At 39.6% G+C, this 14,705-nt stretch overlaps 1 protein-coding gene and 1 non-coding gene across 21 annotated transcripts in view; one reads left to right on the top strand and one right to left on the bottom strand.

Annotated features, from left to right (window-relative positions):
• The window catches only part of FREM1 (FRAS1 related extracellular matrix 1), a 271,959-nt gene that overhangs the window by 128,107 nt on the left and 129,147 nt on the right, over positions 1 to 14,705 (bottom strand). For 18 of the 20 annotated variants that reach the window (XM_054519857.2, XM_054519849.2, XM_054519856.2 and 15 more), the window contains 4 exons: positions 14,108 to 14,202; positions 9,662 to 9,990; positions 8,056 to 8,252; positions 1,803 to 2,126 (listed from right to left, as the gene is read on the bottom strand). In XM_054519857.2, the coding sequence (XP_054375832.2) occupies positions 1,803 to 2,126; positions 8,056 to 8,252; positions 9,662 to 9,990; positions 14,108 to 14,202 (945 nt within the window). The remainder of the gene's footprint in view (positions 1 to 1,802; positions 2,127 to 8,055; positions 8,253 to 9,661; positions 9,991 to 14,107; positions 14,203 to 14,705) is intronic. The other 2 variants (XM_009244440.4, XM_054519855.2) reach the window with 1 other exon arrangement.
• LOC112135094 (U6 spliceosomal RNA) lies at positions 942 to 1,048 on the top strand. The gene has a single exon (XR_002916392.1). It is a non-coding gene; the product is annotated as a U6 spliceosomal RNA (small nuclear RNA).

Genomic DNA, 14,705 nt, shown 5'->3' with positions numbered 1-14,705 from the left:
GACAGAGAAGAATGAGGTATAACAGAAATGCAAGGCATACTCCCCACTTTTGAAGAACATGTGGTCCATGGGAGAGGATAAGAGAAATAATCAAACAGCACTATATCAGCAAACACTGAATAACAAAAGAAACTGATTCAAAGCTGCCAAAGCAACAGACTGAACAGGAAACTACATGGGCAGGAGGTGTCTTTTTTTGGAGGGGTAATACATTTGGTTGGACCCCTGGCCCAGGGCTTCCAGTCCACACAAACTGAAAACTGTGTGATCTCTACTGAAAAAATTGAGAGTTACCATCTAACGAAAAAAATTACACATTTGCACAGGTTCTGCTTTAAGAGTACATTATACAATGCCAGACACTACACACAGGAAGCAGCCAGAAAAGCGGTGCTCTAAGATTGGATGCACAATGATAAATTACTTCCTAATAGGGAAGGCATGGGGGGTCACAGACTATGATGAAGAGGGGGAAATAAAAGCAGAAGGCAAAGCATAGCATTTATAGCCTGAAGTCCTTTTTCTCCCCTTGAGGCTACATGCTGAAAATGCCGAAATTACAATAGAGATAACCCCAGGGACACTCATTTTCCTTAATAAACCTGAACTCAAGTCTATGTCAGTCTGCTCGTTTACAATTTCCACCCTGTTTGAATCAAGTTGCTGGTAGTTCTTTAAGCATGTGAAGCACTATTATGTGGAAGACTTTAACCAGCTGTCCTCCCCTCCCACTAACTACAAAACCAGAGGAAAGAGGTGGAACCTGCAGCAAAAGGAAATTAGATAGAAGTAGGACCTTCCTGACGGACAGTGTTTCATTGTGAAATTCGTTATCAAATAAGACTGTGGAATGTCCTATCCTGAGTCCGTGTTATTAATTAAAATTAAGGATTCCCATAAAAAGCTCTCACAAAAAAAAAATTTATTAATAAAAGAATTGTGTGCTCACCTTGGCAGCACATATACTAAAATTGAAATGATACAGAGAAGATTAGCATAGCCTCCGCACAAGGATGACACACAAATTCGTAAAGTGTTCCATATTTTGGGTGAACAACACACACTGGGGCCTGTCAGGGTTGGGGGTGGAGGGAGAGAGAACATTAGAAAAAATAGCTAATGCATGCTGGGCTTACTACCTGGGTGATGGGTTGATAGGTACAGCAAACCACCACGGACATGTTTACCTATGTAACACACCTGTACGTCCTGCACATGTACCCCAGAACTTAAAGAAACACACCAAAAAAATTTTGTTAAAAATAAAAGAATTGTAAACAAAAGTCATCTCTAACTTCAACGGTCTCTGTGATTCAGAAAGGCTGTCGAAGGCTGCTGCAGTTCTCAAACTGGTGAGCCCTGGGTCAAATGTGGCCCTCAGAAATATTTGGTAGCTAGCACAATACGTTTCACTACGATTTTTAATTGTTTTCTATATTCAAGAATTTAAGCATTTTACCAAAAAAAAGTATCATTTTCCAATTTCTCTTGGCACATGAGTGCTACAGCAACAGTGGGCACACTTGTATCCTTGCAGGGCAGCGGTGGGCATGAGCTGAGTGGCAGCTGCTTCCTGAGGTGCTGGCTCTTTCTTCAGTTTGCCACAGTGCCCCTCAGTGGGGTTTGCTCATTGACCCCACCTGCCTGGCTCCTCTGGGCAGTTAGTTTGCATTCTGATTTACAGTGATTGATTCTTTTCTGAGGCAACGAATGTACAAAGGAACCTGAAGGTTTAGGGTAGGAGGTTCTTAAATAACCCTGTGACTTCTAACTAGGCTGGAAGCTTTGTCTCTCCTTCTTACCTCATCATGTCTCCTCTCAGAATGGCTGCTGTTTGGTGGCTGATAGGCGATCTGCATGTCACTGAGATCTTTCCAGGTGAATGAGGAGATTGGTCTGGTGTGATCCAACAGGTGAGTCACATAGCCCTGGAGCGGGGCTTTAGTAATGTTGAACACCAGCAAGGGTTTAGGGGTCTCATCTTCTTCACAGTCCAGAACTGATGTAGTCAAGGAGGTCAGGATGAACTGATCCACTTCCAAAATAAACATGGCCATGAATGCAGCCTTTGGAATCTGATTCGGAATTCCAGCTCTGATATAGACAGGCAGCCACGCACTCTCTGACTTTTGAAGGATAGAGAAAATATAAAGGAGGAAATAATATGAATGAGGTGATATCATACAGGGCTAATAGCATAATATTTAATACAGTCACAGCCTAGTGTCTAGCAGTGACCTGAAGCCTGGCTGCATATTGGAATCACCTGGGGAGCTTTAAACACATGCTGGTACCTAGGATCCGTCTCCAGAGGTTCTTGTTTAATTGTTCCAAAAAGGGGACCAGAAAACCAGTATTTCTCGAGCTCCCTGGTGACTCTTATATGCAGCCAGGTGAAGAAGGGAGCACCTACTTTGGCATCAGAAGAAACTGTGTTTATCATTCTATCTCCAACACTTTTAATTTGTGTGACTTTAGACAAGTTACTTAACTCTTCAGTCTCATTTTCTTTCCAACTGTAAATGAAAATATTAATACCAGACTCCCAAGTATTAAGTGAGGACAAATGAAATGGCCAAAGTAGGCACTTAGCAATCTGGCACCCACCAACAACCTCCTCCAGCCGCCTTCCTCACCTCCTGTCATGTAGTTTTAAAGGGGGCAGGAGAAGGATGAAGGAAATATATCTTTATGATTTTGTTCTCATGCAAATGAAGAATAGCTGCTTGGTTGTCTAGTTAGTTAAGACCCTGGATCTTCAAGCAAGGGTTGGGCATTGGGGATTGCAAGTGGCCACTGAGGCTAGGCATGCAACCTCCCAAAATGAGAGCACTATGAGCAAGAGGCCCTCCAAAGAAACCATGAAATTGTGCCACAAGATCTAAGATCTCAACAAGTGCTATGGGCAGACAGAATCCTCACAGGGTGAGGTGTGGTAGCTCACGCCTGCAATCCCAGCACTCTGGGAGGCCGAGGCGGGAGGATTGCTTGATGCCAGGAGTTTGAGACCAGCCTGGGCAACAGAACAAGACCCTATTTCTACAAAAAAAGTAAAAATAATAAAATTAGCCAGGCATGGTGGTGCATACCTATAGCCAATTAACTCAAGTGGCTGAAGCAGGAAGATCACTTGAGCCCAGGAGTTTGAAGTTATGGTGAACTATGATCATGCCACAGCACTTCAGCCTGGGCAAGAGAGTGAGACTTTGTAAAGAAAAGAAAAGAATCCTCATAGCAGTAGATGCTAGTTCTCACAGGATTTGATCTAGCCCATTGCTGAGAGAACCAGTCTCAGTTATCAAATTCACATTAGTCCCATACTGCTGAACACTTGCCACTGGGCTAGGAGTTGTAATCTGTGTATAACAGAATGCTAAAGTTCCAATAAAAGAGATTAGATTTGCAACTGAATGTAAGACAGGTAGTAAAATATGCAGAATTTACAAAGCAAGTTGTCTGGAACTAATTCCAGACTCCAGAACTTTCTTGCCCATATAAGAATATAAAAAGATTGAGAAAGGTAGAAAAAGATTGATTAGGGAAGAGGAGTGCTTTGCTGTGTTGTGTTCAGTCACTTTCCTGACCTTCAACACCAAATATTGGCATGGAGCAGGAAGAGGAGAGCAATGCCATATCTCCTGTCCCTTAAAATGTGTTTCTTGCAGTTGAAACACACACAGAGAGCTGATGCAGGGCTCATATCTGAGGAAGCTAAGTGGCTGGAAGCAAAAAAATGATGGCTGTGCCAGAATCATTCTGTTCTTGTTTGTGGCAACAAGGGACATATAAATGTTTCCAGTTATGGGCCTAGTGGGCAGAGGGCTGGTCTGGGATCTCCTGGACCCTGAACTTCAGAGTGCACTCTTGAGAGGACAAAAATCCAGTAAGAAAATGCTGGAGATGGAATCAAATCCTAGGAGCTGCAGGAGAAATTGCAAGTGATCACTTAGGCTAGAAATAATCCTCTTAAGAGAGCTATGAGTGATAGACCAATGAATGGGACTCTCCAGAGAAACCATAAATTTGTCCCTAAGACAAAGATGCAGCTTGAGACATCTACCAGGCTCAGAGAGCATGAAATCATATGTCATCAATGCCTGATCAAATAAGATCCCTCTCTCCCATTCCCTGAAACCACCCCTGCCACCAGCCTGAAAATTAAGAAACTAACCGGCAATGCCCAGAGAAAAGAGAATTGCAAGAGAGGAATAGAGGAGAAGATAATCAACCCCTTCCCTTCCCAATGCATGGCTGATGAAGGCAGGTGAACGATATACTGAGATGTCCCAGGGTTTAGAGTATCTAATCTTCATGTGTCACTGGGAAGAAGTATTATTTGAAGATGCATAATTAGAAAACTCAAGAGGGGTAAATTGTGATTTAGAAGGACTGGTGCTTAACGCTAAGACCAATTGAGTCTAGAGTCAAGTCTAAATAAGTACGTTATTTTAAACATGTTAATAAAGTGGATACAAATGATGAAAGAGCTTACTGCTTGTGATAAAGTATAACAATCATATGCTAGAACTGAAATTGCAAATTATATAAACAAAGCAATTGCCAGGAGAAAGGATCAATTGGATCAATTATCATCATACATAGGAAGGAGCCAAGAGAGCTCACTTCATTTTTTGACTGTACATATTACAAATATAGGCTTAAGAATATTTTTAAGTTTAGAATTAAGTCCAAATAAAACATAAAGTGTGATAAGGAATTGTCAAATAAGATAAAGGCAAAGAAAACATCATCTATTTTGCAAGACAAATTTTTTTAATTAGCAAGAAAGCATAAAACATGATAGAAAAAAGTGTATCTATTACTACCACAAATATAAAGTTTATATTTCCTTATTCAAGACAAATATTCTGAAATTCAACAAAAATGTCCAATTATATGTACCTTACAAGAAAGGCACTTAAAATTACATAGAAAGAGTAAAAGGAAAAGGGTGATACAAATTGATCATTAATGGAAAAAGCAGAGAGACCACATAATTTCAAAGATGAATTCAATGTGGGCAGTTGATTAAAGTAAAAAATTTAAGACAAAGATTCTTATAAATAACATATTTAATATTGTTCTTCTCAAACCAGTGGGGAATAGAGCAAAAATAAGAAGAATAATTACAGAAAAAGAAAGAACAAAATTATCATCATTAGTGAAAGATATAATTATGGTCTTTAAAAGCCCAAAGAATTGAGAACTTCTTAAAATAATTGAATTCAGGAAAGAAGCCAGATAAAAGAAAATTATTCCAAAAATAGCTTTTCTGTTTACCACCAATAACCATTGAGAAGATATAATGGGAGAAAAATATTCTATTCACCATAGGTTCACAAAAACAAAGTGCCTAGGACTGGACTTAATAAGTATGCTCAACTTACATGAAGGAAACTATGAACTTTACAGAAACCTATAAAAGAACCTTTGTCCACTGAAGTGAGATACTTCATTTCTGGATGAAAAGACTTAATATTGTAAATGCTCCATTATTCTAATTTTCCCCAAATAATTTATAGTTCTAATTGGATACTGATAAAAATCCTTAGGGGCTTTTTTTTAAACTAACATAAATGATTCAATTATATTTATTTAGAACTAAGTCTAGTGATAATGGCCATGAAAATTTTGAAGAGACGTGATAAGGAAGAACTTGCCTGTAAGAAAATTATAGGCCTATTATGTTTAGAATAACATGAGACTGACAAAGAATAAATAGTAGGTAAATCTAAGAAATAAAAGAGCTAGCCTTGAAATTGTATACGTTATATCCTTATATACAATAGAAGATCATCTAAAATCAATGGGAAACAAGTTAATTGTTCAATGAATAGTGTTGAAAATTTGGGTTATTTGGAAAAAACTGTTCCTTATATTTCATCATATAATAAAATTTTATTTGAGGTAGATTAAAAAGGCAAATGTAAGGAAGAAGACCTTTAAAAATCTAGAAGAAATTATGAGTGAAGGGTCATTTGGTCACTTGATGAGAATTGACTGTACAACCATAAAAATAACAAAAGAATGAGATACAAAACTTCACATATAGTATAAATGTGATTCCATAAAACAAAACCAGCTCTGGCATGCACTCATGCACATGTGTGTGTATGTAAAAATGGTAAAAATACAGCTATATTTATTTTCTTCTTATCTTGCTTTCTGTGTTTTTTTAGTATTCTCTGCAGTGAGCCTATTACTTTTATATTCATAAATGAATCTGTTTTATGACATGCCAAATAAGCTATGGAATAGGTTAATGATAAACAAAGCAAGAAGGTAAAGGGATAAACTCCCAATAAAATGGATTTTAAAATATAAACAAATAAAGCCCTATTCAATATAGTAAGAAAAAAATGAGAAAATTTGATCAAAAAGAAAAATGGCTCCAATTTTTTCAATGGATATAAGAAATCATTAAAAGTGAAAGGAGTTTTGTGTTAAAACAAACAGAAAACATCTATTAGTTGTCTATAGACCTAGTGTTTAGGTCTGTATGAACAAGGCATGTCACTTCTCGGGGCCACTACTATAAAATAGGAAGCTTGAGCTAAACCCAGCCTGGTTTTGCAAACCTGGCCAATGAGTTTTTTACTGGGTGACTTTTAAAACCAGCAATATGCATAGTGCTACTATGTGCCAGGTTTTATGTCAAGCACATAATAAGTATTTCTCATTTAATCCTTTCAGTTACTCTAAGAAATAGGTACTATTAACCCACTTTAAGTTGAAGAAAATGAGACCAAAAGTCACACAGTTAGTTAAGTGGACGTTTGAACCCAGGCAATCTGGGCCCAGTGTCCATGCTCTTAACTATTATTTGGACTCAGAAATTTATCCTTGAAAAGCTACCCAAGTGATTTACCTGATCAATTTGACTAGTCTGCCTCACAGTTTTTTTCTAGATCTTAATTCTATGATTTTGTTTTATCATTTGTTTATGATTCCTTGTCATATCAATTCCTTGGGGTAATAATGTTCAATATTTGACAGGGCCCCTTAGGAGAAATCCCAGTGAGAAGCCAGATTGTGAAAGATAGAAGTATTTCCAAACATCATCTTGGATCATCTTTCCTCAGCACAAAATCTCAGCTGTTTCACTTTGGGAGGCGGAGGCGGGCGGATCACGAGGTCAGGAGATTGAGACCATCCTAGCTAACATGGTGAAACCCCGTCTCTACTAAAAATACAAAAAATTGGCCGGGCATGGTGGCAGGCGCCTGTAGTCCCAGCTACTCGGGAGGCTGAGGCAGGAGAGTGGCGTGAACTTGGGAGGCAGAGCTTGCAGTGAGCTGAGATTGCGCTACTGCACTCCAGCCTGGGCGACAGAGCGAGACTCTGTCTCAAAAAAAAAAAAAAAAAAAAACACTCAGCTGTTTCAGCAGGTGCAGTTTCCCCAATAAACAAATTATAGAGTTCATGAATCAGCAGCACAGCATGTTAAATATTTCAAATAAATGGAATCCACTTTCTGTCATTATTTCAATATATAGAGATCAATAGGAGAAAAGCAAGAGAACTAAAAGAGATTGGAAGATGCAGGAGGTCTTTGGGAGCCTGTCTCCTTGATGAGCCAGCCCTTCATCCCAAAGCCTGGAAGAGTAACAAATCTGTGACAAACATAACCATGGGACTGAGATTCTCCTCCCCTGCTAGTTTCCTGTGACCTTGCAGAGTAGACCCCCTGATTTCAAGAAGGACAAAAGGAAGCATCAAAGAGAAGGTGTTATAAAAGGTCAAATGACAAGCTGAAGAGTATTGGAAGTAAAGGAGGAAGAAGGTTAGCATGTAACTAGCCCCAGTACTTCCCAAGTTGCCGAACTGATGGTGGAACTAGAAGAGAACCAGAGAAGGGAAATTTTATACAAAAGCTACTGTTTTAAGCACTTACTAGCAGAACCAACAAGCCTGCAGTTCCAATGAGTCACTGGCAGTTTCACCCCCAAAAGCACAGGAACTCTCCCTGGCATGGGGGCCAGCATGAGTAACCCTGTGTAACTGGCTCTCTTACTGTGAATCCTGGGAGCACCCACACATAACCCCAAACTCTACCTTGTACACAATTTTACTCCTGGTATCTGTGAGGTCCAGTTGGATGGAGATATAATCAATGTTGGGTGAAGGGGGATCCAGATGCTGATAACGAAGGCCCATCAGCAGGAACTCCTCACAGCTCACTTTAAGGCTTTCTATTTTCTTTAATCCTGGGGTACAGCTTCCACCTGGACACTTCAGTTTTGCTCCCAGTTCTAGAATGTACAGCACTGGATTAAGAGAGTCACTTAAACATAACAATTGTAAAATTTAAAAACCAGTACTCCGTCCCATGAATACTTATTCCCTCTCACTGCCTCAAGAACACTCATGTACCCTCCAATCATTCACTGAGTGGGTTGTCATTATTCTGAAAGCTTGTAGTTTCCTTTACTGAAAAACAGTTGACCAGTTGTCTCATCATGCCCTCACCCACCAAAAGTTAAACTGAGAGAAAAAATAATAAAATGTGTTGTCTGAGGCTTGAACATCTCTAACAAATAGACCAGTGACTCACTGCAGGCCTTCCATAGTCTAGCTCCAGTCTTTCCTTTATAGAATCAGCTTCCATGTCTCTATCATACAATCTCTACTAGGCTGTCTACTCACTGAAATCCCCTCCCCATGTGGCTATCACACACTCAAATCCTGCGTATCCTTCTAGGTCCACCTGGTCTTTTTACTAAGCCTTCCCTTAAACATTCTTTGACCACCTGAACCAACATGCTCTTTCTCACTGAAAACCGTAATTGTCTCTCCAACAGTCTTCACATCTCTAACCAACTGTATTTCCACTCTTGTTTGGTATATAATACTCATAAGCCACTTCCAAATTTAAAAAAAAAAAATGTACAGATGGGGTCTTGCTAGGTTGCCCAGACTGGTCTTGAAACCCTGGCCTCAAGCAGTCTTCCTGCCTCAGCCTCCCAAAGTGCTGGGATTATAGGTATGAGCCACCATGCCCAGCCACCCACTTTTTTTTTTTTTTTGAGTCTCATTTCTCAGACTTACAAAATAGAACAAATGTGCCGTTAACTGTCATTCTGTCCAAATTCAAAGTATTACTACTATTGCTATGATTATCCCTTATATTTCTTGGCTTCTCATAGTTTCTAGAGAGAACAGGAGGTGCCCAAAATAGGTTGATGGAGTGAATAGCAGAAGGAATGTTACCCATAAACTCTTCCTAATTTCATCTATCACTGCTACCCACTAGCTTTACTTCAAATTTGCTCATAATCCAATAATACCCCATAAATGCACCAACTACTACTGTTGGTATTACTAATAACAGCTGACAATTAATGAGTACCTACTGTGAGCCAGACACTGTGTTAAGTACTGTGTGTATGTATAACCTCATTTACTCTTATCCTTACCCAACCCTACAGGGCAGCTATTTTCCTTTCTCATTTTAGAGAGGCTTAGACAGGTTAATAACTAAAATTACACAGAAAATAAAGAACAGAGGAAGTTCTCAAAACCAGGTCTTTCTGATTGTAAAGTCTGCGCTCTTAACCACTAACTGACACTGTTCAGCCAGCTAAAATGACTAGTTAACTGGAACTTTTCATCATGGTGGAAGCAGAGCATGCATGGATATTTTTGTCAGTTTTAGTAATACCCAGAAAGGCATTAAAAGACATCATACGGGACTCTGGGAAAAAACTGTGTGGCTGATCTCCACGAGGTTCTTCTGGTCGAGGCTTCCCCAGAACCATCTGGCCATGGGCTGGCAGCCGAGTTCTCGCAGTGTCCAAGCTAACCGTACATTCCAGGCTAGCCATCCTATCATAATCAAATCTGAGCAGATTTTTATCAATCGCTTGTGACAGGCCATTGAATTCAGGCACCTCCAGCACATTGTTACTCATACGGATGATGTTACAGTCTGGTTCCAGAAGATAGACCCACAGGATAAAGGTTTCTATGAAGGTATCTGTTTCAGTAAATCTGTGGAGAACACAGGGCAAAAGCAATATTAATTGGTGCTCAGGTATTTCTGATACCCATGTACTCAGCTGGAAGATTAAAGATTGGCCTTCACCAAATTTGTGCCACAGATTGAGTTTGGATTTTGTTTCTTGCTCTACTCCCAGCCTCTTTGTTCTCTTCCCTTCATCTCTTTACCCTGGTGTCAACACCTTTTCCTGCCACTTCTTCCTCCCAACATCATTCTTTCAACACCTGCTCTCAAACTCATCATGCATGTGGATATTTAATGACTGCTGAGACCTCAGAGTCTCACTTCTAGCATATGTGTAATTTAAGAGTATCAAGCCTATATAATTTCTGGATTGAGTTTTAATTCAGGAGTGAAGGGGTGAGTGGTTTCTGAAGCATTCAGGCTTTTTTGCCCTTCAGAAATACCACTACATAGGTGGTCATTTGCAGCCTAGTTTGGGTGCCCAGCTCACTGCTTGGCACGTAAAGGGTATTCAGCAATTGCCACTTCCATTCCCTCCATCCGCTTAGCAACTCTAATCTCAGGTTGTCTGAAGAGTCTAAAATAGAGGGGTGTCATTTTTTTTGAAGGGAGAAGATTAATGAGTGATGAGCATGCATCAATAATGCAGCTTCTAATTGATGTGCTCTTGTTATGGCCCAGGCATTATGCTAAATTCTCTATGATAGTATATAATACAATCCTTTTATTATTATTATTATTATTATACTTTAGGTTTTATGGTACATGTGCGCAATGTGCAGGTTAGTTACATATGTATACATGTGCCATGCTGGTATGCTGCACCCACTAACTCGTCATCTAGCATTAGGTATATCTGCCAATGCTATCCCTGCCCCCTCCCCCCACCTCACAACAGTCCCCGAAGTGTGATGTTCCCCTTCCTGTGTCCATGTGTTCTCATTGTTCAATTCCCACCTATGAGTGAGAATATGCGGTGTTTGGTTTTTTGTTCTTGTGATAGTTTACTGAGAATGATGATTTCCAATTTTATCCATGTCCCTACAAAGGACATGAACTCATCATTTTTTATGGCTGCATAGTATTCCATGGTGTATATGTGCCACATTTTCTTAATCCAGTCTATCATTGTTGGACATTTGGGTTGGTTCCAAGTCTTTGCTATTGTGAATAATGCCGCAATAAACATACGTGTGCATGTGTCTTTATAGCAGCATGATTTATAGTCCTTTGGGTATATACCCAGTAATGGGATGGTTGGGTCAAATGGAATTTCTAGTTCTAGATCCCTGAGGAATCGCCACACTGACTTCCACAATGGTTGAACTAGTTTACAGTCCCACCAACTACAATCCTTATAAAAACCTAGGATAGACATTGTTAATCCCATTTTATGGAGGAAGAAACTGAGGCATAACAGGCTCAGGTAGCTTGCCAAAGGGGCTGGAGAAGGAGAAGTAGTAAGAGGGGAACAAACATGCTCCCTGATTTTCTGCTGCCTACTCCTCTGAATATTTTATTTCAAATGTGCTGAAGACCAAGAGGGGAAGAAGCTCCTCTAACCCTGCCTTTCATGTGTACTCTTCCAGTCTCCCAGCAGCCTAGAAACCCAAGGAAGGAGTAGAAGCAGCAAGCATTCATCAGCTTTTTTTCTTTTTTAAATTTATTTTTATTTTTAATTTTGTGGGTACATAGCAGGTGTGTGTGTGTATACATATGTGTATTATATATATATATGTAATGGGGTACATGAGATACTTTCATACAGGCATGCAATGTGTAATAATCCCATCTTAATAAATGGGGCATCCATTTATTAAGCATTCCCTCAAGCATTTATCCTTTTTTTTTTTTTTTTTTTTTTTTTGAGACAGAGTCTCACTCTGTTGCCCAGGCTGGAGTGCAGTGGTGTAATCTCGGCTCACCGCAACCTCCACCTCCCAGGTTGAAGAGATTCTCCTGCCTTAGCCTCCTGAATAGCTGGGACTACAGGTGCCTGCAAGCACTCCCAGCTAATTTTTGTATTTTTAGTAGAGAGACGGGGTTTTGCCATGTTGACCAGGCTGGTCTCAAACTCCTAACCTCAGGTGATCTGCCCGCCTTAGCCTCCCAAAGTGCTGGGATTAGAGGCGTGAGCCACTGCACCTGGCCCACTTAACCTTTTTGTTACAAACAATCCAATCGTATAGTTATTTTAAAATGTGCCATTGAATTGTTACTGACTGTAGTCACCCTGTTGTGCTATCAAATACTAGGTCTTACCCATTCTAACTACTGTTTGTACTCATTAACCATCCCCATGTTCCCCACAACTCCCACTACCCTTCCCTCCCACTCCGCGCAAGCTCTTTGAAGTTATTTGTTTTTTAACTCTAAAGCCTTAGAAAGATCAAATGGCCCTGGATGCTGATTTCATATCTTCCTAAGGAATCCTTGGGTGCCACTTCATTTTCTGAACACAGCATTTTGTGTCTCTCTTTTGGCGCTTGTTCTGCATCATAATTACCTGCTCATCTTTTGCCTTAGACTACAAGCACTAAAATAATCTGTGTATTCTCATCCTTTTGTTTATTATGCTCAGCGTACAGCCTGGCCTGTAATAGGTGGTCATAAATGTTTGTAGAATGGTTCACTGTTCCAATGTCTTGTACAAAAGTCTTTCACATTAGTCTAGTGCTTAAAGGAAATTCACACCAACATATTTAACCAAATATTCTTAAAAGCAATAAAAACCAAATAAAGAACCCTATAAAGCCTACGCCACATACATCAATTCTCAGTTACTTTTATGAAGTCAGATATACCATAATCGTGAGCTTAAATTTAAAATTAATTTTCATTGGGATATAATTCATATACCACAAAGTTCATCTTTTAAAAATATAGAACTCAGAGTTTTTTAGTGTGATCCCAAGGTTGTACAACCATCATGACTATCTAATTCCAGGAGACTTTCATCACCCCCAAAAGAGACACATTTTCCTTCCCCAGCCTCTGGCAACCACTAATCTACTTTCCATCTCTGTGAATTTGCCAGTTCTAGACATTTCATATAAATGAAACAATACAATATGTGACCTTTTGTGCCTGGCTTCTTTCACTTGGCATAATGTTTTCAAGGTTCATTCATGCTGTAGCCTTTATCAGTGCTTCGTTCTTTTTTTATGGCTGAATGATATTCCATTCCATGAATATACCACATTTTGTTTATCCATTCATCAGTTGGATTTATTCAATTTTTTGGCTGTTATGAATAATGTTGCAGTGAACTTCATGTGCAAGTTCTTATGTAAAACATAAGTTTTTGTTTTTCTTGTATATATGCAAAGGAGAAGAACTGCTGTCTCCTACGGTCATTCCATGTTTAACTCCATAGTTGATTTTTAAGGAATTTTAGGCCGGGCGTGGTGGCACATCCCTGTAATCCCAGCACTTTGGGAGGCGGAGACAGGCAGATCATGAGGTCAGGAGATCAAGACCAACCTGGCTAACACGGTGAAACCCCACCTCTACTAAAAATACAACAAATTAGCCGGGCGTGGTGATGGGCGCCTGCAGTCCCAGCTACTCAGGAGGCTGAAGCAGGAGAATAGCTTGAACCCGGGAGGCAAGGTTGCAGTGAGCCGAGATTGTGCCACTGCACTCCAGCCTGGGCGACAGAGCAAGACTCTGTCTCAAAAAAAAAAAAAAAAGGAATTTTAAATATTTAATATGTTTAAAAATGGAAGATATTGCACTTTCTGTAACTAAGCAGCTGGTAACAAAAAAGAAGAATTTCATTCATTTTTGGAATATATTTTCCCCCTGATTCTCATTAAGAATTTGTAGTTTATAATTTCCATTTTCCACCATAAGTGGTGGGTTGGAACACCAGAGATACGTAGATAAGGACACTAGAGGGAAACAGGATACGGCTAAAAATTTGCCACTGAAGAATCCTAGGGAAGATGACACAAGTGGAAATAAATGAAAGTTGGCTACAAATCTTGCCTTATCCACTCAGGCTTCCAGTTTCTGTTGATTACTTTCTTGTCTGGAATCTATTAACTCCCCTCATGACAATACATATCCACAAGAAAAGCCCTCAAAAGTACACAGAATGGTTACTTGGCAGCAAACGAGCAATGTTCCTGTGCCGCTTACCTGTAAAGTCTGAGCTTCACTGTGTCTTCATCAAGAATTGGACAACCATTGTGAACATACTTGACTTCATTGGGAAGGAAATGGCAGTCAAAGACCTAGTTCACATGAAGAATTGGATAAATATCTATGAGAAAACTGGTACAAGATTTAACATTTTGCCACAAGAGTACTGCCTGGAGAAAATATGGTCTGTTAGTAATGTGTGTATGTGTGTGAGTGTGTGTGTCTTAACCACCACCACCTCTACCCTACCCCCATACACAGTCACCATCCTACTTATACAGCTGGCTCTCGTTTTGAGAATATCTAAATTGTGAAAACCAAAGCAGTTCAAGAAAATTAGCTAAGGGATGATTACCTCTCCAAATAAGTGTCTTTTTACCAACTGGAGTGCATTTAAAACATGGTTTCATTTTTCAAAATTTTATTTACCCCTTTCAGGGGTTCACAGCAATTGAGTTACAGAATTCTTTCTGTGTGTCTGCATGAAAAGGCATGCTTTAACCCACCCACAGACACACTGTATTCTTTCGGTATATCTGTGTTCTCCTTTTATTTCTTTTTTTTTTTCTGAATAGTATTCTCATATTCAAAGATG

The sequence above is a fragment of the Pongo abelii genome, chromosome 13 (genome assembly GCF_028885655.2).
Source record: "Pongo abelii isolate AG06213 chromosome 13, NHGRI_mPonAbe1-v2.0_pri, whole genome shotgun sequence".
NCBI classification, from domain to species: Eukaryota; Metazoa; Chordata; class Mammalia; order Primates; family Hominidae; genus Pongo; species Pongo abelii.
Note: the sequence above shows the minus strand (reverse complement) of the source record. Positions and strands in the feature narration are given on the sequence as shown.